Below are 22,099 nucleotides of genomic sequence, written 5' to 3' on the forward strand. Positions count from 1 at the left end.
ATTATTTTCTATTTTCTACCAAAAAATTATATACACAATGTTCTCTTCATTCACATTATTACTTAGTTTTCAAAAACTATCATCTTTATTACTTTTTAACCACATTTTTTTAGAACTGTTTAAAACCTCTCATTTGAATTAATTTAAAAAAAACTACACTTTAGTTACTTTTTCAAAAACTAGCCCATTCAAATAAATTGTTGCCTAAATTATATAATTTGTAAGTATAACACATCTTTAGTTATTGTTCTTTCAACTATATTATTTTAGGATGGTATTTCTAAAAAAGACAAAGCAATGCACCAAAGGTGGTGCAAAAATATAATGTTACCCAATGCTATCATTTTCCATTTTTATTCTCCATTATCTTCTTCTTCCAATTTTCATGTATTTCTTTTTTTCAAAGAAGATACTTAACAATAAATGAATACAATAAATAAATGTTCGCCATTCTCTTTTATTATGTACTTTATGTTAATGAAGTTGTTACATTGGTTAATTGTTAGAATGTATTGTTCACTCACGAAGTGGAGCTTTTGGAATAATACTCCTTAAATCAAAAGAGAAGGATGTTTCAATCAACACAGATGATGCATTGGCATTCCACTTTGGTGTTGTAATTGGTGGTATAATTGATGATGCATTGGCATTCCACTTTCAATCAAAAGAGATGGATGTTTCAATCAACACAGATGATGCATTGGCATTCCACTTTCAATCAAAAGAGAAGGATGTTTCAATCAACACAGATGATGCATTGGCATTCCACTATGAGTCAATTGACTTTTTTATAATTGATTCTAATGGAATCTTTACTGACCCACATTGATGCTAATTAGAACTTTGCAATCTTTACTAACTTAATTGCTAATTAATTTATCTACATTTAAGAGTGGTAAATTTTATAATTTCATCTTATCGAATGATATTTATTATTTTAGTTTTTAATATAACTCTTAGATGCTTACTATTTATCTTTGCTTCTTCTATGCAAAGTAAATAACATATGTGATTTGGAAAGATAATTGGTAATTTAACTTATTTGAAATAATTTGTGGGTACATAACTTATTTGGAATATGAGTTATCACCAAAAGATCATGTTATGAAAAATGTGATAAAAGTATACTAATCACTTACAATTTACTCAATAATGTTTTTATAGATGATTGCTTCCGCATAAAACCATCCCATAATTTTGGGTAGAAGACGTGATCTTATTCATTCATATGTTTTATTACATTTGATGGATGTAAAAAATATACATAATCAATTGAAAGATAACTACTATCATGAGGTATATATAATTATATATAGTAAGTTATAAAGTCAAAATATGTATATATTTGATGGTATAGAAACAACCATTATTTGTAAGAGAAATAATATGAGCTCATTTTAAATCTCATGTTTTCCTTACTATTTTATGTTCCAATGAAAATTAAATTGTAAATAATTGTTAATTATTATATATATGGGTGGAAAACTAAAGGACTATGAGTTATTATTATAAGCTATCAACCCTTTTTTTTATATGTACCATTGATATGAGTAAAGAATAAATTGATTAAATATCTTATTAATGCATGACCAATGAGTGAGGATCACTTAGATCAACTAATTTTGTTTCATATGATAACTTTTCCAAGTGAAATGAGATTGAAACTTTTAATTTGTTTTTATGTTTATTTCTAATTGATATATTTTAATTTATCTATACAATACTTAATTGATTAGGACCGTAAAAAACATATAATTCTATACTAAATTATAAAACAGATTCAATAAGATCATTGTTTAATAGAGATTAATACCTCTATTAAACACATTCAATAAACCACATATCCGGTATAACCACTCAGGTACAAATATAAATATATAATTCTACTACTAGTTCATTTAAGTCAGATTATTATATTGATTAAATATAGATATCTAAGGTACATGTATAACTTCATAAAGGAAAATGACATATAAAGATAATTGTAAGTGATTCAATTATTTGAATGTTCAATTTTTAAATAGTAGAATTGAATAATTACCTCAATCAAACATGTTCAACTCCAAATTATAATATATAATATAAATTATTATATTTGATATTTATAGCATATAAATTATATATTATAAACAACATGAAAACGGGTGTCAATACACTAATTTTGTATAAAAAATATTATATTTTATGTATTATTTTTCTCATTTGCCATTTATTCATTAATAAAAGAAATAAAAATATACAAAATATTCAATAAAAAAAAGAACTTACAAAAATAAAAAGTATAATGCTACTTTTTAAAATCTAGGAAACTATCTACCTAATTCCATTAAAAACATGTTATAATAATTTTTGGGTGGAATGTAATACATTTATAATATAAAAAATGATATATTATCATATAAAAATTTATAGATAATATAAAAATTAACATGTATCATATAGCAGTAATTTATTTATTAATGATGAATAACTTGAAAGTAACATATGTCATTTTGTTCATATTTTTTAGTATAATCAATCGTATGTTCTCATTTTATGAATAAAAAACTATTTTTCAGAGCATATTGTCCTTCAAACAAATATCACTCCAAAAAAATCAAATATTTGACCTAACATAATACTTAACGATCGATTGATATTTTATATTATTAAATCAATGTATTGTTCACTTGGTGGTTCACTTCTCCTCATCTAATGTAAGATGGGTAATTATTTGAAGATGTTATTAATTATCCCTACAATAGTGTTACTCATACTAATCTCGAAATTTGACATTTGACAAATATTATTTTTTATATTTTCAGGAATTCAGTAAAACCTTAAGGATAATATATCTTCTTTAATACATGTAAGATGAATTTGGGGAGAATATATGATCACATTTATAAATAAAGACGTAAAAAACAGAAAATTGAGTAAACTCTTCCAAGAGCATAGGAGGAACCGAGGAAGGATCTAGAAACAACAACAACCCGAAAAGTCTTCTTCAGTCCATGATGAAATCATAGCCGTCCATTAATAAAACCCTAAAATTAAATATCTCATTTAAATCGAGTGCGTGCCAGTATATAATCACACAATAACTCTCGTTGTGTTTCCTCTTCTTTCATATCTCATCTCACATAACCAGATCTAGAACTCTTGATCCTAGGGTTCTATCAATCTGTCATATAAAAATGTTTGGGAGAGCACCGAAGAAGAGCGATAACACTAAATACTATGAAATCCTCGGTGTTGCCAAGAGTGCTTCTCCGGATGATCTAAAAAAGGCTTACAAGAAAGCCGCGATCAAGAATCATCCCGATAAAGGTGGTGATCCTGAAAAGGTATATCTTTTTTTACCCAATTTTGTTTCTTTTATTATATTCTGATTATTTTTTAGTGATTTAGGGTTAGATAGCCAGCTAATTTTACATAGTGGCTGAATTGTATAAATTTTATTATAAACTGCAAATTGTTGTTGAATGCTGCGATCAATTTAATAATTTGGTTAATGTTAGGTTTTGTGTCTGATTTAGGGTTAATTTTCCACGGCTTTGTTTAACTGTGTAGGTAATTTTAGAATTTTGTACTTGTTTATCGGGGATTAGGGATTTATTATTGAGTTTGATGGTGGTTTGATCTATTGTTTTTTAATTCATGTTAAGTTTTTTGTTGCGTTATATGGCTGTGCTGGTCTTAGAGTTTCAGTGTCTAAGCTCTTTCAAAAGAAAGTGGGGCTAGGGTTTACATGTTTGTTATTGTGATTTTTGTATTTTATCTTTTTGGGATGTAGTTCAAAGAGTTGGCTCATGCTTATGAGGTTCTGAGTGACCCTGAAAAGCGTGAGATATATGATCAGTATGGTGAAGATGCTCTTAAGGAAGGAATGGGTGGCGGTGGTGGTGGACATGACCCTTTTGATATCTTTGGTTCTTTCTTCGGTGGTGGTGGAAGTCCGTTTGGTGGTATGATTATAATCAATGCCCTTTTGATTGAAATTTGGGTTCTCCACCACAATTATACATGTTGATGTCTTAAAAATGATTTGAGGCTTATGCTTCTGTGAACAGGTGGTAGCAGCCGAGGAAGGAGGCAGAGGCGTGGAGAAGATGTGGTTCACCCCCTCAAGGTCAGTTTGGAGGACCTTTACAGTGGGACATCCAAAAAGCTCTCCCTTTCTAGAAACGTCATATGCTCAAAGTGCAGCGGGTGGGTACATTAGATATTAGATAATAGATTTCATTACTTGCATAGTTTTCTTGCCTGTTTTAAATGCAGGGTTTCTTACATTAGTTGTTGTTTTTAATTTATTATTACAGGAAAGGGTCTAAGTCAGGTGCTTCCACAAAATGTGCCGGTTGTCAAGGGACTGGTATGAAGGTTTCTATCAGGCACCTTGGTCCTTCTATGATTCAGCAAATGCAACATGCCTGCAATGAATGTAAGGGTACTGGAGAAACCATCAATGATAGGGACCGCTGCCCTCAGTGCAAGGGAGAGAAGGTTGTTCAAGAGAAGAAAGTACTTGAAGTTGTTGTGGAGAAGGGAATGCAGAATGGCCAGAAGATTACATTCCCCGGTGAAGCTGATGAAGCGGTATGTTTTGAATATTGGTGTTAATTGACACTGAATTGCTTTGATAAATAGAAATTAGATTGACTTGAAGCTGTTTGTGTTTTGCAGCCAGACACTGTTACCGGAGACATTGTCTTTGTCCTTCAGCAGAAGGAACACCCAAAGTTCAAGAGAAAGGCAGAAGATCTCTTTGTGGAGCACACTTTGTCCCTCACTGATGCTTTATGTGGCTTCCAATTTGTGCTGTCTCACTTGGATGGCCGCCAGCTCCTTATTAAATCAAACCCTGGTGAAGTTATCAAACCTGGTATGTAAATGGTTTCCATCTGCCATGCCCATTGCTCAAGCTTATGGTGATTAAAATAGTGATTCAATTATTTGTTGGACTAAAAAGTTCACTTTTTTATTGTCTATATATGCAGATTCATACAAGGCAATTAATGACGAGGGAATGCCATTGTATACAAGGCCATTCATGAGGGGGAAGCTTTACATTCACTTCACTGTGGAGTTCCCTGAATCCATAAGTCTTGATCAGGTTAAGTCATTAGAGGCTGTCCTGCCACCAAAGCCTGCATCGAAGTTAACAGACATGGAGCTGGACGAGTGTGAGGAGACTACACTGAATGATGTGAACATGGAGGAGGAGTCAAGGAGGAAGCAACAGCAAGCTCAACAGGAGGCTTATGATGAGGATGATGATATGCCTGGTGGTGCACAGAGAGTACAGTGCGCTCAGCAGTAGTGACATCTGTGGCAGAAATAGAATCTGAGATGATGATATGTTACTGGTTTTAACCGTATTATGGACAACATAAGTAGTATTTGATCAATGACTTTGAGAAAGGAAACATGGTACCTCTTTTATTATCCAAAAGGGTTAATTTCCTTTTTGATATGCTTAAATACTTCGTTTTCATATTTTGGTGGATTTCTGAAACATCTATTTTTTAGCTATTATAAAGGGGGTACTCTGTTATAAAATAATAAAATATGTAATAGTTGAAATAGTGTTTCAGGTGTTGATAAAAAAGTGTAATTTAAGCTTAAAAGGGAAGTTTCAACAAATAGGAGACAGGGAATTTGGCAATTGAGAATGTTGTGTTTTGATACCTAAATAGGATAACACATTAGAGATGAAGTTTCTCTTATGGATGAAGGAGAATGTTAGTAAAGAGTCGATGAAGTTAGCCAGATCAAACGATCTTGAGACCAAAAAAATCATAACCAAATTTAAGGTATGATTGATTTTGTTGTTGTTGTGGTTTAGTTATAAAATATCAATCTCACCATATGCTTTTTCTTAAAATTATTTTATGATGGAAGGCATTTGCTTCCAAGAGTCCCTCTGAATGGTATAATCGAATATCTCATTGAACCTATAATACTTAACATGGGCAAACAAATTAATTTTTTTATTTAACTTATATTAAAACAAACTTTCTTATCACCTCCACCTAAACTAAATATTGTCACATTTTGATTGCGGGTATGTTTAAACAGGAAAAGAATGCAACACAGTATTAAAGACAAAGAGGAAAGTTGTTTGCCTTCATATAAAAATATCATCTCATCTAAATTATGAAAATGTTGTATTATGTTGCTTTTCCTTTTACCATAAATACGAGAGGGTCTTTACTGTTTAAAACTTTAAATATACTATGTATAATTACATTTAAGTTGAAAGAATCAAGTGAGAAAATATAAGAAGTTAGGGATGTGGAGATAAGTTAGTAATAACACTAAATTCAAATCCAGCAATACACGAATATATCTACTTGCCTTAAATTTAGTGTTTTCTATCTCTTTGGAGTCCAACCCTAGACTTCTATAAAAAATAAAAAATATCCACCCATTCAAAGTTTCAAACAGTTGAGCTAAGTGCTTAAGTGGCTGGGTGAATAAGGCATTGATATTTATGGTAAGATGACTTGTGGTGTATTAAATGAGTAATAGAAACTAGAAAGGTGAGATGCTACAAGGATTGAAAGGTGAGATGCTACAAGGACATTTCATACAGAAGCCCTAATAGTCATGGTATAAATTCTTCCTAAATCTGTTTTCTTATATTTTATAATAATTTATGTTTTGGTTAACTACATGTCCCTCTTTTCATCTTAATGCTTATTTTTGGTAGGGATCCTATGCTTTGATTTACTTGTAAAATGGTTCTTGGATCATTAGGTTATGAATGCGCCTATGTTATTAGGTTGATCAAGTGGTTGAGGATTCACATTGCAACATTTCATACAGAAGCCCTAATAGTCATGGTATAAATTCTTCCTAAATCTGTTTTCTTATATTTTATAATAATTTATGTTTTGGTTAACTACATGTCCCTCTTTTCATCTTAATGCTTATTTTTGGTAGGGATCCTATGCTTTGATTTACTTGTAAAATGGTTCTTGGATCATTAGGTTATGAATGCGCCTATGTTATTAGGTTGATCAAGTGGTTGAGGATCTAGTGGTTCAATTGGCTTCCAAAATCACAACATTATTGTGTAGGGTTATTCTATAATATGATATATAGATAGGCTGTAATCTGAAATAGTAGATAAAAACACAAGTATATTCTTATCAAAATTACCAACAATTATAATTGTAAGGACAAATCTAAAATAATGGCGTCTTCCAAATTATCCAAATTTAGTTATGATAATTAAATGGGTTATTTGTTGCTAATTTGTGTTATAAAATTTTATTTCATTTTAATTTTTGAACTATATGTTTCTTTAAACCACATATATTATTAATTATTTACTGCATGCAATTCAATATGAGTGGGAAAAATCAACAGTACTAAGCTCGTACAGTATTAATTTTTTGAAGCATAAAACTCAAACCGAGATCATATATTAAGAAAAATTGGCATCTGAATTATGCACCAATCAGGTATTACAAAATGAACAAAATAGTAATTTACGTGTAAAATTAATAATATTTTTACCATACTAAAACGTTTACAAGTTAAAAATCTATACTTTTATTTTCCAATTTCATTAATAAAAATAAAATTAGATGATAAGAACAATCGAAATAATAGGTTGGTGAGGTTAGGGTTCGGAGTTTCAATTTGTCTACCATGCTTACGAGTTGTAATTGATTCTTTTGTCGAACGATAATCCATACGTAATTTCGTTTCGATAACTCACGAAATCAGTGTCTTCAGATTCGGTACGCTATGTTTAAAATTTGTATATATCATTATATAATGAGATTGCGCTTATTTTCCATTCAGTTGTACATCCTTTTTTGTTTTCATATCTTCCCATTGAATTGCACGCCTTTACACTTGCAAATGTTTGTTAATTTAGATTAATTTCAATTTAATTTAATTTCTCAAACTCTAGGGTTCTATTTCGTTATGTAAAGTCCTTTGGGATTCAGTTACCAAAATCTTTGAAGCAATGCATTATTCAACAGTGTGAATTATGTGGTTGTAATTGGTTTTGTTTTTTTTGTACCATGATTGTATCATAATAGGCTTTGTTTTTCAACACAGAAGTTGTTTAGCAATGAGACAGCAGGAGGGGCAGTATAGTGATCCATCTTCCAACACCTACTTTGCTGCTCAGATGCAGAAGCATATGGCTGGTCAAAGGATGGAAACCAACTCTGGTGGTAATTTTGAAGAACGGCTCGAGGCCTTCACTCCTGAGAGAGAGAATCCGTATGCGAATTCCAAGCCTGAGGGTCAGTGGAGATGGGAATCAGATGAATCAAAGATGCCTAATTCAATGTCTTCTCATATGTATAATGAAGGCGAGTGTTGTTCATCTCATTGCCTGTTGGCGCTTTGAAGGCCTATTCATAATTTCATACACACATTATGAAAGATGTTCTTCATGTAATTCATGGTTTCATGTTGTAACTAGATATCTTTGTTTTCCATTCATATTTTGGAAATGTTTTTTTAACTAATAAACTTAGGGGAACCATTGCATGTTCTAGTGTAGGTCAGGGAGGTGATGCTTCAAGGTCCTATTTTCAGAGGCAGAGGCCTGATCCTAAGTTTGCTTTGCAGAACCAGAGCAACAGTGATCCCAGATCTCAGGCTCGTGGAGAAGATAGGGATGTCGGGTATGAGGCAGATCGTTCATCACAATTTGAAGGTCTTGAGAAGAATTTCAATGATGACATTGTTAAGCTTGCCAAAGAGCTGAATGATGCTGAAGATGCAGAACAGGCCAGGCACAGAGAGGTTTGTGTTATAAGTGGTCATCGTGATTGTTTAATATATGGTGTTCTTTAAATACCCAAAATTTTCTACATACTTTCCAACCGTTGTCCTTTTCTTTTTCTCAATAGATGAACCCATAACCATGCAACATCCTTGATGGATTCAATCTAGGTCCCAGTAGGTTGTCTGACCTGTTTGGTTGACTTCAACACACTGAAAAGGGTAGAAACACAATGAACCATCTAGAAGGAAGCTGCTTTGTGGGTATCCAGATTTGTATAAAGTTATAAATTAATTATCTAAAGACTAATATTCTATTTCAACACAGCATGTATTCAATAGCGTTAAGAGTGCCAGCATGTTCCTAACTTGCCTTAGCTATTTGAAATGATGCAAATTTACTTGGCTGAGAGGTTAAGTAGGTTAGGGTCTTGCTTTGTTGGAAGGCATTGTTATACATGTTTTTGTGCTACTGTGCAGTCAATAAGGCCTTTAAAAATTGAGTCAGTCTACTTCATTAGAGCCATAATGTAATGCCCCTAAACAAAATACAAGTGAGGAAAAAGAAGAATAATGTGTGCCTGCTCAATCCTAGAGTATTGGTTCCTCTATGAATGTAAAGCTGTATTTGCTTCTCTTTCAGAACTGGGTTCCACTTTGGTATAGTACTTCTGGGATTTGTTGAGCTTGTTGCTTGTCTTGAGGAGGGAGTGTGGCTAATTAAAAGTGTCCACTATTATTCTAATAATGCATGCCATCCCCCAAACTTTTGTACTGTATTTGCATCCGTTTAATTATGAACTAACTTTTAGTACAGTTGGATCTTGATACTGTATCCTAGATCTGAGACTCTTACCCATTTAAGTGTGTTTTTTGAATATGAATGAGGTGTATGAAATCAATCACCTCTGAATAAGTGTTGGGTTTTTATTCTTGAGTTGAGTTCATCTGTGAGCACTACTTCTAGTGCTGTGATCTGCACCTCTCCTGCCTTGTTTTGCTAATGTAACCCTTGCCACTGTGCTTTCAAACTTGATATTCACATTGCAGTATTGCACTGAGGGTAGCATCACAGAATGATATTATTAATGTTTAATTCTGAAGATATTTTCAAGTTTTATCTAAAACCATATCTTTCAGTTCCATTGAACTTGTAACAAAGTTCCATGCACTTTTCATTTTCAGAAAATAAATGCAATCAATACTCAGTATGAAGAAAAACTGGCAGCACTGCGAGCTCAGCATGCGAGTCGCAGATCTGAGTTTCTTCAAAGGGAATCACAAGCAAGACAACAACAGTACCAGCAAAGCATAAGGGATCCTTATCCCAGCAGCGGCATGACATCCAGAGACCCTCATGGTTACAATACTGTCAATGCTTCTGGTGGTGGTGAAGTTCAAAGAGGCTATTCTTCTGATCAGTTTGATCCTTACAGAGAGCAAGCCAGATTTCTTGGTAGTGCAAGAGATCAACGATTTGAGCCTAGAGGCCCATATCCTGGGGGCCGCGTCTATGATACTACTGGTTCACGCTACTACAATTGAGTTTTTTAAGCTGCAATTTAAATTGCTCATATTACATCAATGATTGCCATCTTACCATCTTTGTCTTATCCTATCTGACTGGGAAGTAACGTCTATCGGTAGCCATGTCAACATTTGGAGCTGCATAGTGCACACATTTATTTACACTGGTGTTGTGCATGCATCTTAGTAAAAGATGTGAGATGTCTTAGTTGTTGTTTGTGTTTTATGAGAAAGACAATAACATTCAGAACTATAAATACAATGTTCAAGTTGAGATTAACTTCATCAAACCACATTTAGCAATACAGGATGACTGGGACATACAATTTGTTTGAAACATGGCAGAATGGTTTTAGAGTTGGAAATTGTTACATGGCCCAAAATAGATGGACCAGAATGAATGAGTCCCCACTATGGGTAGGAACTATCAGCATAGAATATTGTATGTAGTCTGATTGTGTGGGATAAAAAGTCTTCCAGGCTTACAGCATTTTCCTGTGTTTTAATGTCTTTTGGCTCTTATAAGGTACTTGATTCTCATGATATATGATCTAAATCTATATGGGAAGGTTGAACATAGTTACAAATAATTGAGTTTCTTTAAAATTGATATTTGGACCTTGATTTATGTTAAAAATAACTTTGTTGAAACCATTGAGAATTTTTTTTATCAATGAATGTGATTTATGATAGAATGTTGTGATGTTTTTCAATTTTTGTAGTTGACCTCTAATGAATTAAGGATTAGTTGTTGGTTTTTTGTTTTTGAAAGAACTAAAAGTTTATGTAGTGATGATTATGCTTCAAAAAGGATCATTCTTTGATTTTTGGGATGCTAAAAAATAAAATAAAATTGCATTGGTTAGTCAATAGCCATAATATATTGTTTCGCTGGTCAAATTTATCATCAAAATTTATTTGGTATCTTTTTTCCTTAGTCAATAGCCATTTTAATACATGATTAAAAAGTCCTCAATACATTTGTATTAGTCTAGTCTTTTTAGGGTCTTAACCCCTCTATTGTACCAAAAATAAAAGTCCTTTCAATTTCAATGTGTCAATGTCATGTTAGCCTAGATAAATAAATAATAGAAGAGTAAATTACACTGACACCCCCTGAGTTTTAGTGAAATTACGCAAGCCACTCCTCACTTTTTTACACCTACACAAACCTCCCCTATTTTTAAACTTTCATTACATTGATATATTATGTAGACAAATCTAAATAATATACAAATTAATGTATTTTTATTATTTTTGTTACAAAATGCATCAACAATTCTAAAGAAATATTGTTTAAATCGCTCTTATGTAACAAACCAAAAATAATAAAGAAATATTGACTCATATATTATTTGGACGTGTCTCCACAATATATCATATTTTGTTTAACTTAATTGCATTTATCACATTTTTTGTTTAAAAGATTACACTTATGTCTTATGCAGGGGTGGTCAATGTAATGAAAGTTTATAAATAGGGGAAGTTTGTGTAGGTGTAAAAAAGTGAGGGGTGATTTATGTAATTTCACTAAAACTCAGGGGGTGTCAGTTTAATTTACTCATAATACAAATATTAAATGGTCCTTGTTGCATCCCTCCCTCCTTTTTGTTTCCTCTTCACACATTAGCTTCCCACACTTGTTTCTATGCAATTCCGTCCTCAAGAACAAATATTATTAATATTGTTTCATTTCTCTTTCTCTACAATGGACTCTTCTGTTTCAGAAGATTGTTCCCACAACAACACTACTCAATCTCTCAATGATCAACAAGTCTATTTGGTTCCTCACAGGTCACTCTTCTTCCTCTCACTTCTTTATCTTCCAAACCAACCTTTCTTTCTCTTTCATTCCCAATATCACAAATCAATTATAGCAAGCCGACCCATCACCACTTTTATGCTAAAAATCACCACTTTTATGCTAAAAACCAACCTTTCTTTTTCTTGATGCTAAAAATCACCACTTTTATGTATTTGATGTGTGCCCATTTTGTTTGCCACGTTGATTTATGTGTTTTGGATTTTGATTTTCTATGATCTGCATTGTTTTGGGGCATGTTGGTTCAATGTATGAATATTGAATAGAGTTTGATTAATGATTTATGTGTGGTTTAGGTGGTGGAAGAATGCGCATGATTCAATGCCTGTGGATTCGGATGAGAAGAAGGGATTTTGTATAATGCTTCACCAGGTTCGACAGGTCCTATGAAGATCATTAATAACATTTTTAGCTCAGATATTGTGTTCAATCTGAAGAGGGGGGAGGATTTGCCCCACAATCGCGCAAATGGCAAAGTTGGTGTGTCTGGCCGGGACTTTGCTTTGGTTTCTGGTGAAATGTGGTTGCAGGCACTCAAGTGGTGAGTGGTTTTTCAAAAATTCTATGTAACTTGAGTATGAGCAATGATAGAAGTAGTAAACTCTATTTGTATGATGTTGTAGTTAGAATGTTCTTTGATGCAACGTGTTGGTACCAACTGTGGTTTTCATAATTTTTGGTACAATTTTATACCGTGTCTCCATGGTTATGTACGATTTTTAATAATTGTCTAATTGTCTTGTATCAACCATGTTTTAAGCAGAAGACAAAGTGACATACAATTTCAAGTCTTGGATGTACACCCTTCATGATTTCTCTGTTTATGTGGCAAAATAGTCTATGCATTTGAAATTGAAGCACACAGTTCCATCAAGTATCTGATCAAATCTTAGGTTTTACTTGACAATGCACTAAATAGTATATGTGAGGTGGTCACAATTTTGTGTGGCCTTTTCTATCAAAACTTAATTGCTTTGAGACATCAGTCTTACTTTGCCTGTTATGCATTAATTGAAGTGCATTTCATTGGGAGTGTAAATTTGAAAGCCTTTGAGAATTTATCTTAGCCTTCTTAGGTGCTTGCAAAGTGATGACTACCTTTTCATAACAAATGGTAGCCCTTTTTAATCTTTGTGGAGAAAAGTTAAGGAGCAGGGAAGGTACCCTAATTCCAAGGCTCGAATTGCCGTAGGCCTCAATGAGACAGAATGCCTACCAGGGGGACATTTGGGAGCAGGAATCAAACCTAAGCCTTACAATTGAAGTGCTTCAATCTTTACTAGCTGAACCAACCCTCATTTATGACAATTGGATAAATTAATTTCAATACATGATCACTTTTTAAGAAGGACATGGGGAACCCTTAGTTCATCTACTTATTGTTTTTAAAATTTAAATTAATCCGATGTACTTGATTGCCAAGAAGGCTGACTCTTGCCGGCACTGTCAAATACTTGAAAGTGTTTCACTTGGGGGGAAGCATGCTCTCATATGGAGGACTCACACCTGATGGAGAGATTATTTGTAGTAAGTATCGAAGTCCCACGTCGGTTGAGAATATGAGTCCAAAACCACTTATAATAACTTGAACATCTACTACCTTTTTGGGGTGGAGCTAGACCCAGGTATTCTAACAGCTAGGAATCCAAGTGCGAGTGAAGTAAGTCCCACATCAAGAAGAAATTAGTAAAGTAAGGAATACATAAGTGAATGAACCCATGAAACTTATGCCTTAAAGTTTTTGGTGAAGATGTAATATCAACTCCACTTATTGTGGTATCTCATTTAGTCCATGTAAGAAGATCTTCAGGTGCTTTGGTAGCCCGTAATGCCAGCAGTTTCAAATATAACTATTATGGATACATAAATTTGGTGAAATTGATGCATACCTTGTGAGCATCTTACTGCATTCTTTTAGTTATGAAGAACCGATGTACTCAAGTTTCTGTTTATTGTAATATTTATTGTTCGTAGTTGATGTAGACTTTCCAAAAATGAATGGTATATATGCCATGTATGTGGATCAAATACTTATTTCTATTAATATTCATTATTAATGTTGAGCATTGAAGATAGTTCATGATTTTTGATGCAACTCATGAATTTTTGTTGACAATCAGAATATTTAGTTAGTTATATCTTCTTTATCACATGATTTGATATTTGATCTAGGCATAGTGATTCAAAAAGTGCTACGAAGGATGAGAAAGTGTTTTTAGCTATTGATGATGATATGTCAGATGTCTATCCTTTACAACTTAGGCTTTCTGTTCAGAATGAAACTAATTCATTGGGAGTAAGAATAAGCAAGAAGGTAAGTCCATCTCTCCTAACTTTTTTAATTCTCTTTAGTATTGTTGTTGTCCAAGAGGTATCTAACAGGTAAGGCTTTTGGATTAACCATCCTCATTTTTTTTTTCAATTTTTTTCCATTACATTATTCATGGATGCTTATACATACATAATGAATGTGTTTCGTCATTCTTGTTTTATAATCACTTTTATTGATTTGAGGCGGAAGATGCTCCAAACTCTAATCGCTCTTCCCATTTCCCCCTTCTTTCTAGGACAACACAGTTGAGCTCTTTAAAAGGTCCTGCAAAGTATTCTGTGTGGACACAGAGATGGTAATATAATGATCTAATTGTGGTTCCACTCTCCATATAATTAAAAATATACATATTCTTTTTAGCAAACTTACTGATTCTGCAATAAGTTGACAATTTTCTTACCCGTTGTTGCACAGTTACGCACTTGGAACTTTTCAGGTCAGACAACCTTATTTTTTGGGGATGACAAAAGCAAGGTCCTAACTGACTTTCAAAGACAGTCAGAGGAAGTAAGTGTCATTACTCATTAGGTTATAATTTTAATTAAAATTAAGGTTTTTTGGATCCTAGGACCCCATATACTTTAATAGGCTTTATGCCACCGTTTAATTTCACAACTCAGTGGTCCTCCTGCATTGCTTCTGCCTTTGGTGTATGTCTGTGGTCCATTCCTTTAATTCATTACATATGATTAATAGCTTTCATAATAGTTATATATATATATATTTTGCTTCAACATCAGGTATTTTTATAATGACACATAGCATGGACATTTATTATGTTGTATAAAGAATTTCTGCCAGAATTGATCATTGATGTGCAAGATGAATTCGTTAGGGTTCAATGCCACTTGGGTTTATTACTTTATTTACATGTGATTATATATTAGTTAGAGGGTGAGCCTTGGTACAAAACTAACGTGTGGCCTTGCGACCTGGAGGTAATGAGATCAGATCTTGGAAACATTCTCTCTACTTATGGGGTAAGGCTGCATACATTTACCTCCACCAGAAGGTAGGAATGAACCTCGTGCCTTGGGATACCCTTTTTTCTTATCATTATATATCAGTTAGGGGTTTGGATGTTTACCAAGTAAATAAGCTACTCATTTAAGATTTCCTCCTTTTTCTCACAAGTGCTTTGGTGTTAAGCCTTGACTAGGATTGACTCTTTACGTTAGGTTTGTAGATGCAAAAACATTGGTCTGTGACTGTTGTTTTATCATGTGTTGAATGTTTGGGTAAAAAATTACAATTTTTGGATGTTGATTGTTTCTTATATTCTATCATTTTATGCATGCTTCTGTGGTCTGTAGTTAATATTTATGGTCTGTAGTTATTTGCATCTCACTACGGTCTGTAGTTAATATTTATGAGTCATTGGGTTTGTTTCAAATAAATGCTCCATATTAATGTGACTGTGCACAATATACAGATTTTTCTTGAGTTGCAAGTTTATGGTTTGTGAGACTCATCAGGATGTAGGGAAGGGAAAAGAGATGATATAACAAGCTTTTGTGGCAGTGCTTCGTTGAAGAACAATGATAGTTCTGGTAGTATAAATGGCAATTCTTTGACCCTCTCTTTACATCCTGGCGAAGCTGGTTCCTTGGGATTAACAGGATTTCAGAACCTAGGAAATACCTGCTTCATGAACAGTGCCCTCCAGTGCTTAGCGCGCACGCCAAAGCTTGTTGACTATTTTCTTGACGAATATGGAAGAGAAATAAATCATGATAACCCATTGGGCATGGAAGTATGTTATCATTTTTTAGCTTCATATCTCAGTAAGTTCTCTTGCAGGGAACTTCTGTGCGTAAGGTGATACACTTTTTTACTCTTTTCTTGGTATATGCTTCTTTTCAGGGTGAGATAGCTTTGGCATTTGGAGATTTACTTAGGAAGTTATGGGCTCCTGGAGCGAGTCCTGTGGCCCCAAAAAATTTCAAATCAAAGCTTGCTAAATTTGCACCCCAATTTAGTGGATTTAATCAGCATGATTCCCAAGTTAGTGCATCTAGCTCCTTCATTCTATTTTGTCATAGGTTTTTTTTACCTTTAGAAGACTAATTTCTCACACACCCTTCCACTGTCTATGATATTTTCTTTTAAAACTTCAGGAGTTTCTTGCTTTTTTATTGGATGGACTTCACGAAGATCTGAATCGTGTTAAACGCAAGCCTTATGTTGAAGTGAAGGATGGTGATGGTCGACCAGATGAAGAGGTTGCTGATGAATATTGGCATAACCATCTGGCTCGCAATGACTCTATAATTGTTGATTTGTGTCAAGTATGTATCCATCTCATTGCTGCAATTGCAGAATTAATCACTTGAGTATGTTTAGAACCTTATAGTTTTTTGGTGGTCATAAAGTAAATATTTATAGAACCTTTTTGACACATTTATGATTTACTCGCAAATTTACAATTGTAGTATAGACAATTACTTAAAATAGTTCAAACTAGTGATTCAAATGATTAGACTTTGTACTGTGGATAAGTAACAGGTCTTTGTCTGTCATGGATTAGTTTACAAAATTATAGCATGTGTTATCTATAATCTAAAATATATGTAATGAAATCAGACATAGCATTATTTTGGGACAACACTTATAGGTCAACTAAAATTCTTCAAAAAAAAAGCATTTGAAGTTTCAATTTTATTATTTTTCGACAGAATAGTATCAAATGGCTTTGGAAAATATTAACTAGCTTCTTTCTTTGTGCACGTGTTTAGTGAGAGGAATGTTTTTTTTGTGAGAGGTGAGAGGAGTGAATCATGACCATTGGATCTTCCGTAATTGATAAAAAAATAAAAGATGAAGTCACGTGGCATTTTTAAATGTCCATGTGATAGTCATTTTGACCTTCATGTGATATTTCGATCTTGATCAACGATGGAGTCTAAAACTGATTGAATTTATGATAGCATGTAGGAGCTAATTGCAAAGAGTTGGAATAATAAGTATCCTGCTAGATTGTTATATTTTTTATTTTTTCAATTGAGATGAAACTTCTTTTCATGAGAAGTGGTTACCTTTTTCTGTCTTTTTGCCTTATGGACCACATTCATTATTTTAGGCAGGGTCAATATAAATCAACATTAGTTTGTCCTGTTTGTAGAAAGGTCTCTGTGACATTTGATCCATTCATGTACTTATCATTACCTCTGCCTTCGACAGCAATGCGGACAACGACTTTGACTGTTGTTAATAGTTACACTGATGAAATTAATCAAATATCACCATATACTATTTCTGTCCCAAAAATGGAAGATTTGAAGATCTGACTCGAGCTCTAAGAATGGCAAATTCTTTGGGGGCTGATGAGACCATATTAGTGGCTGAGGTATATCTTCAGTTTTAACTCAAATTTGGCTCTAGTTCCGTTCTAGTTTCTTTGTGGATATGTATCAATCCTGTCGAAAACTATATCTCTGAAGCTAGAACTGTGCTAGAGGTATACAGCAGCTGCATCATTCGTTTTCTTGAAGATCCATCTGATTCATTGTCATTAATCAGAGATGCTGACAGACTAGTTGCTTACCGATTTAAGAAAGATAGTAGGGTTGGACCTTCGGTTGTTTTTATGAATCAGCAGATGGAGGGGTAAGTCAATATATTTCATACTTCATTGGTGATTTTCTTCTATCCTTTCTTGTTGCTATACAAAATGACAAATTTAGAGAGTTGTGGAGTAACATGAGCTAGTTTCTATTAAACTCTATAAAATTAGTCTTACCCTAAGATAGTTCTTTTAGCTTAGCTTCAAAATCAAATGTCCAGAAACTAGTCCACCATAATCTTCTCACAGGAAAAGTAGAAACATATATGACTGCAGCACAAAAATACATAAATATACTGGTTAATCACTGTTTTAAACAATGGCCACCAACATTTTTTTTTGAAGTCATTGATTTGGACACAAACCCAGTTATTTAATTTGATCTACACATATTTTGTTCATAACTTTTTTTTGTTTGTTCCATTTTTTCTTAAACCTGGAAATAGTCTCTCTACTTGTGGGGTAAGACTGTGCACATCTACCCTCTCCAAACCCCACTAAGTGAGAGCCTTGTGCATTGGGTTGCCCATTTTTTTTTATTGTTTTATAGTTATGTCAATCTGTTATCTGGAATTTGTAATTCATATCCATGGGGACATAATGCTTTCAGTGCAACCAAGTTACCTGCAAAATTCAAGACGGTTGCACTCAATTATATTACAGGAATTATTTTTCATAGAAGAAGACTTGTATAGTTTCCTTGTCTCTTGATTCTTGAACAATCTGGGAGTTGCATTTTCTATGGTCCAAAAGTCCAAATCAGGTAGGAATTAGGTATTAGAAAAAAACCCTGGGTAAATGTACTTAATTGATTTTCGAAGTAAATATTTCCTTCCAAATGAATGGTTAATGTGAATATTGAATATTTATGATGTTTGCTTAAGTTCAGTAGATTTTAAACCATCATTGGTAATTCCGTATTCCCAAACCTGGTTTTGTTTCTTATATGTTAGTTTCCAAATTTGCCTCTAAAATCTCACTTGATAAAGAAGACCATGTCTGAAATATAAAGCCTAATAAAAGAATAAAAAAATTATGCAATTCTCCCTCTTGCAGGTATACTGCTAGGATTCCGTAAGAGAAGGGGTGGGGGAAAAGAGCATGTTACTAGGCATAATGGTATTATTAAAACTTCCAACATTTCAACATATTAGATTTTCCTTTGCTTGTAGCATTGTTGAACATCACTATAAAAAATTTAATACTAACCGCCCCAGTTTTTTAAAAATGATTGGGCTAACATGCTCACATATACACATGCATGCTATGCATGGACTTTTTGTTCACTTGTGGTTTCCTTCATATTAATTTAGCTTTTAATATTATATCGTCAGGCAGAACATTCATGGGAGATCGACTCCAAACTGGAAGGCATTTGGAATTCCTATTGTGGCAAAGCTTTGCAATATTACAGATGGATCTGATCTTCGCAATTTCCATTTAAATTTGCTCAGTCCATTTCGAATCTTAAATGAAGAGCCATCATGGGATTTTGAAGCATCTAAGGAAACTGAAGAAAACGCAACAATGGAGGGGACCACAACTCCTAGTTTAGGTTCAAATGTGAATGGTTCAGATTCTCCTTCAGATGGAGGATTGGAGTTTTACATAACAGATGAAAAGGGGTCTGTCAAGGTTTCCAAAACATTAATGAACGAACCACTTGTAATGAATGGAGAGTTAAGGAGGCTGCATGTGCTCGTAAGTTGGTCAGATAAACAGATTCAACAATATGACGCCCGACTTTTTAATTCATTGCCTGAGGTTTTCAAGTCTAGCTTTTTTGCAAAAAGACCTCAAGAGTCAGTTTCAATATAGAAGTTTCTTGAAGCATTCTTGCAAGAGGAATCTCTTGGACCTGAAGACATGCGGTTAGTAACCATTGCAACATTAGGCATATGTTTTTTGATCGATGTACATTTTACTCTGCTCTATGTGGTAGAGGTTCTATACTATATTGCTATACGTGTAAGCTTTAGCATGCAAATAAGCTTAGTTTTAACCAGTCAATGCACATTAGCATATTATTTTTGGTACGCAAAAGAATAATTATATTAGAGGAGCACAGTGGGTGCTTAACCAGTTTACACGAGAAGGGATAGTTAACCAATACAAATGATGGACTCAACCCAGATCTAATGTTGGTCTGCTAAAACATAAGAAATGCAAGACCATGGGTCCCCTCACCATTGGCCAAAATCGTATTTATAGGTCCAATGGTGCGCAGGCCCAACTCCAAGATCTAATTTGTATCAAGTCCATAATGTACATATAGCTGGGTTGTTTGCTTGAGAACACCTCATCATTTTCATTAACCAAATTGACCATACCGAAGCAAACCAAAACATACCCTACAGCTGACTAAATCTTTTCTCTCTACATAGCTTTTATATCAAAAGTTGGTCCGGGGAAGCAGCTTGTTTTGTAATGATTTTGATTGCTGTTTCACTTTTATTTTCAGATTAGTTAACACAGATCAGAGTATCAATCTATAAACTACTGTCTTCCTTTTCTAATGATTATTAAGTTTATAACATCAAGCATTATGTATTTTGTGAATAGATATTACTATTTTCTAAGGTGCTTTTTTGGTAATGTTAGGTACTGCCCCGGCTGTAAAAAACATCGTCAAGCCAGTAAGAAGTTGGATCTTTGTAGACTTCCTGAGGTTTTGGTCATTCATCTTAAAAGGTTTCAGTATAGTCGTTTCATGAAGAACAAGCTGGAGACATATGTTGACTTCCCAGTAGATAATCTTGATTTGTCTTCTTATATTTCCTATGGGAATGACAAACCTTACCGCTACATGCTTTACGCTATCAGTAATCATTATGGGAGTATGGGAGGTGGTCATTGTACAGCATTTGTCCATGTAAGTGCTCTTCATATTTTCAATATTTTTTTTGTTGAGGGATTCAATACTTCCCTTTTGTTTTAAAGTATATAATTTGGTTATAAGGAGTTTCACTTTTACCCACGGAACAGGACTTTTACCCACGGAACAGGCTTAAGTTGATGGAACATTAAAAAACTGCGTTGAGTACTCTAAAAAACTTGAGTATTGTATGAAAGGTTGTGTTAATTGTGTTTTCAGTGAATGCTTTTATACTCTTGGACATAAAAAGATCTACTAAAGTGGTTTGCATATTGACTTTCAGGTCTCTATTGGTTGGCCTGTTATGCAAATTGCACAGATTGTGAAAAGTAGAACTTATTTAGTTGTCATTACTAATTTACTATTATCATTATGAAGCCGTGGAAGTTTTTGGTTTTGAATAGTTAATTTATTTTTATTTTTTGCTGCGAATAATGTTCACCCTCATTTTTTTATGCCCTTGCATTTCATGTACTTATGTAGCATGGTGGTGATCAATGGTATGACTTTGATGATAGCCATGTTCATCCTGTTAGCAAGGAGAAGATAAAGTCTGCATCTGCCTATGTTCTTTTCTATAGAAGACTTTTTGAATGATTAACATAATGGTAAAGTAGCAAATGGCTATAACATCCTAATGAAGCTAGGCACCATTGATTAACATTATTGCCATCATATAGTCTTACAAAGTATACCTATACCTAACAAAGTTGCCATTTTTTTGTTATTCATTTTATTGAATTATTAGACTAAATGAGAAAGAGTGTGGAAGAAGGGATATTGTAAAGAGGGAGTGCTAAGGAAGTAAGAATTACAACTAAAGAGGTAAAAACATACCTTGGGGAAAGAAGCATATTATGTAGAGCTTTTTAACCATGCAAGAAGAAAATCATTGTTTCTAAAGGGCATTGCACCGACTCTAGAGTTAGTATTTATTGAATTGTATTTTTTGCAGACTTTTTTCTCCTTTTTAAACACTGGAAATATTGAATTCTTCAGAGGAAATATTAAATTTAGTTTTTGTTTTAGTACATCAAAGTTGTATCATTACAAGGAGGAACCAATGCAATGTTATTTCGAGTAGTACTAGAAGTACTGTAATGTCTTACATTTGTTATTTCTGAGCAGTATAGACCAAATTGGAGTTAAGATATGGCAGAGCCCTCTTTAATTGTTTTAGTACCAAAGTAAGCCCTGGACCACTGATTTAACATTCTGTTGCTCTCAGATGCAAACATGTAT

At 33.4% G+C, this 22,099-nt stretch overlaps 3 protein-coding genes and 1 pseudogene across 8 annotated transcripts in view; 3 read left to right on the forward strand and 1 right to left on the reverse strand.

Annotated features, from left to right (window-relative positions):
* Positions 1 to 5,514, forward strand: part of LOC109351754 (dnaJ protein homolog ANJ1) — a 16,055-nt gene extending 10,541 nt beyond the window's left edge. Inside the window, exons 2-7 of the mRNA XM_019593349.1 lie at positions 3,152 to 3,326; positions 3,776 to 3,947; positions 4,053 to 4,191; positions 4,302 to 4,578; positions 4,666 to 4,864; positions 4,980 to 5,514. Coding sequence (XP_019448894.1) covers positions 3,177 to 3,326; positions 3,776 to 3,947; positions 4,053 to 4,191; positions 4,302 to 4,578; positions 4,666 to 4,864; positions 4,980 to 5,302 — 1,260 coding nt within the window. The 5' untranslated portion in view covers positions 3,152 to 3,176 and the 3' untranslated portion in view covers positions 5,303 to 5,514. The remainder of the gene's footprint in view (positions 1 to 3,151; positions 3,327 to 3,775; positions 3,948 to 4,052; positions 4,192 to 4,301; positions 4,579 to 4,665; positions 4,865 to 4,979) is intronic.
* Positions 1 to 12,135, reverse strand: part of LOC109351753 (protein IQ-DOMAIN 1-like) — a 27,850-nt gene extending 15,715 nt beyond the window's left edge. For all 3 annotated transcript variants that reach the window (XM_019593348.1, XM_019593346.1, XM_019593347.1), the window contains exon 1: positions 12,102 to 12,135. The gene's annotated coding sequence lies outside the window, so the exon portion shown is untranslated. The remainder of the gene's footprint in view (positions 1 to 12,101) is intronic.
* Positions 7,564 to 10,566, forward strand: LOC109351756. Of its 4 annotated transcripts, none has more exons than XM_019593356.1 (4): positions 7,564 to 7,733; positions 8,043 to 8,321; positions 8,516 to 8,760; positions 9,925 to 10,566. In XM_019593356.1, the coding sequence occupies exons 2-4, from the start codon at positions 8,075 to 8,077 to the stop codon at positions 10,282 to 10,284; spliced, it is 852 nt and encodes a 283-aa protein (XP_019448901.1). In that variant the 5' UTR covers positions 7,564 to 7,733; positions 8,043 to 8,074; the 3' UTR covers positions 10,285 to 10,566. The 4 variants fall into 4 exon arrangements, with proteins under 4 accessions (XP_019448901.1, XP_019448899.1, XP_019448902.1 ...); XM_019593354.1 differs by having other exon boundaries at positions 8,062 to 8,321; XM_019593357.1 differs by having other exon boundaries at positions 8,065 to 8,321.
* Positions 11,891 to 21,699, forward strand: LOC109351751 (annotated as a pseudogene).

The sequence above is a fragment of the Lupinus angustifolius genome, chromosome LG07 (assembly GCF_001865875.1).
Source record: "Lupinus angustifolius cultivar Tanjil chromosome LG07, LupAngTanjil_v1.0, whole genome shotgun sequence".
In the NCBI taxonomy this organism is placed as follows: Eukaryota; Viridiplantae; Streptophyta; class Magnoliopsida; order Fabales; family Fabaceae; genus Lupinus; species Lupinus angustifolius.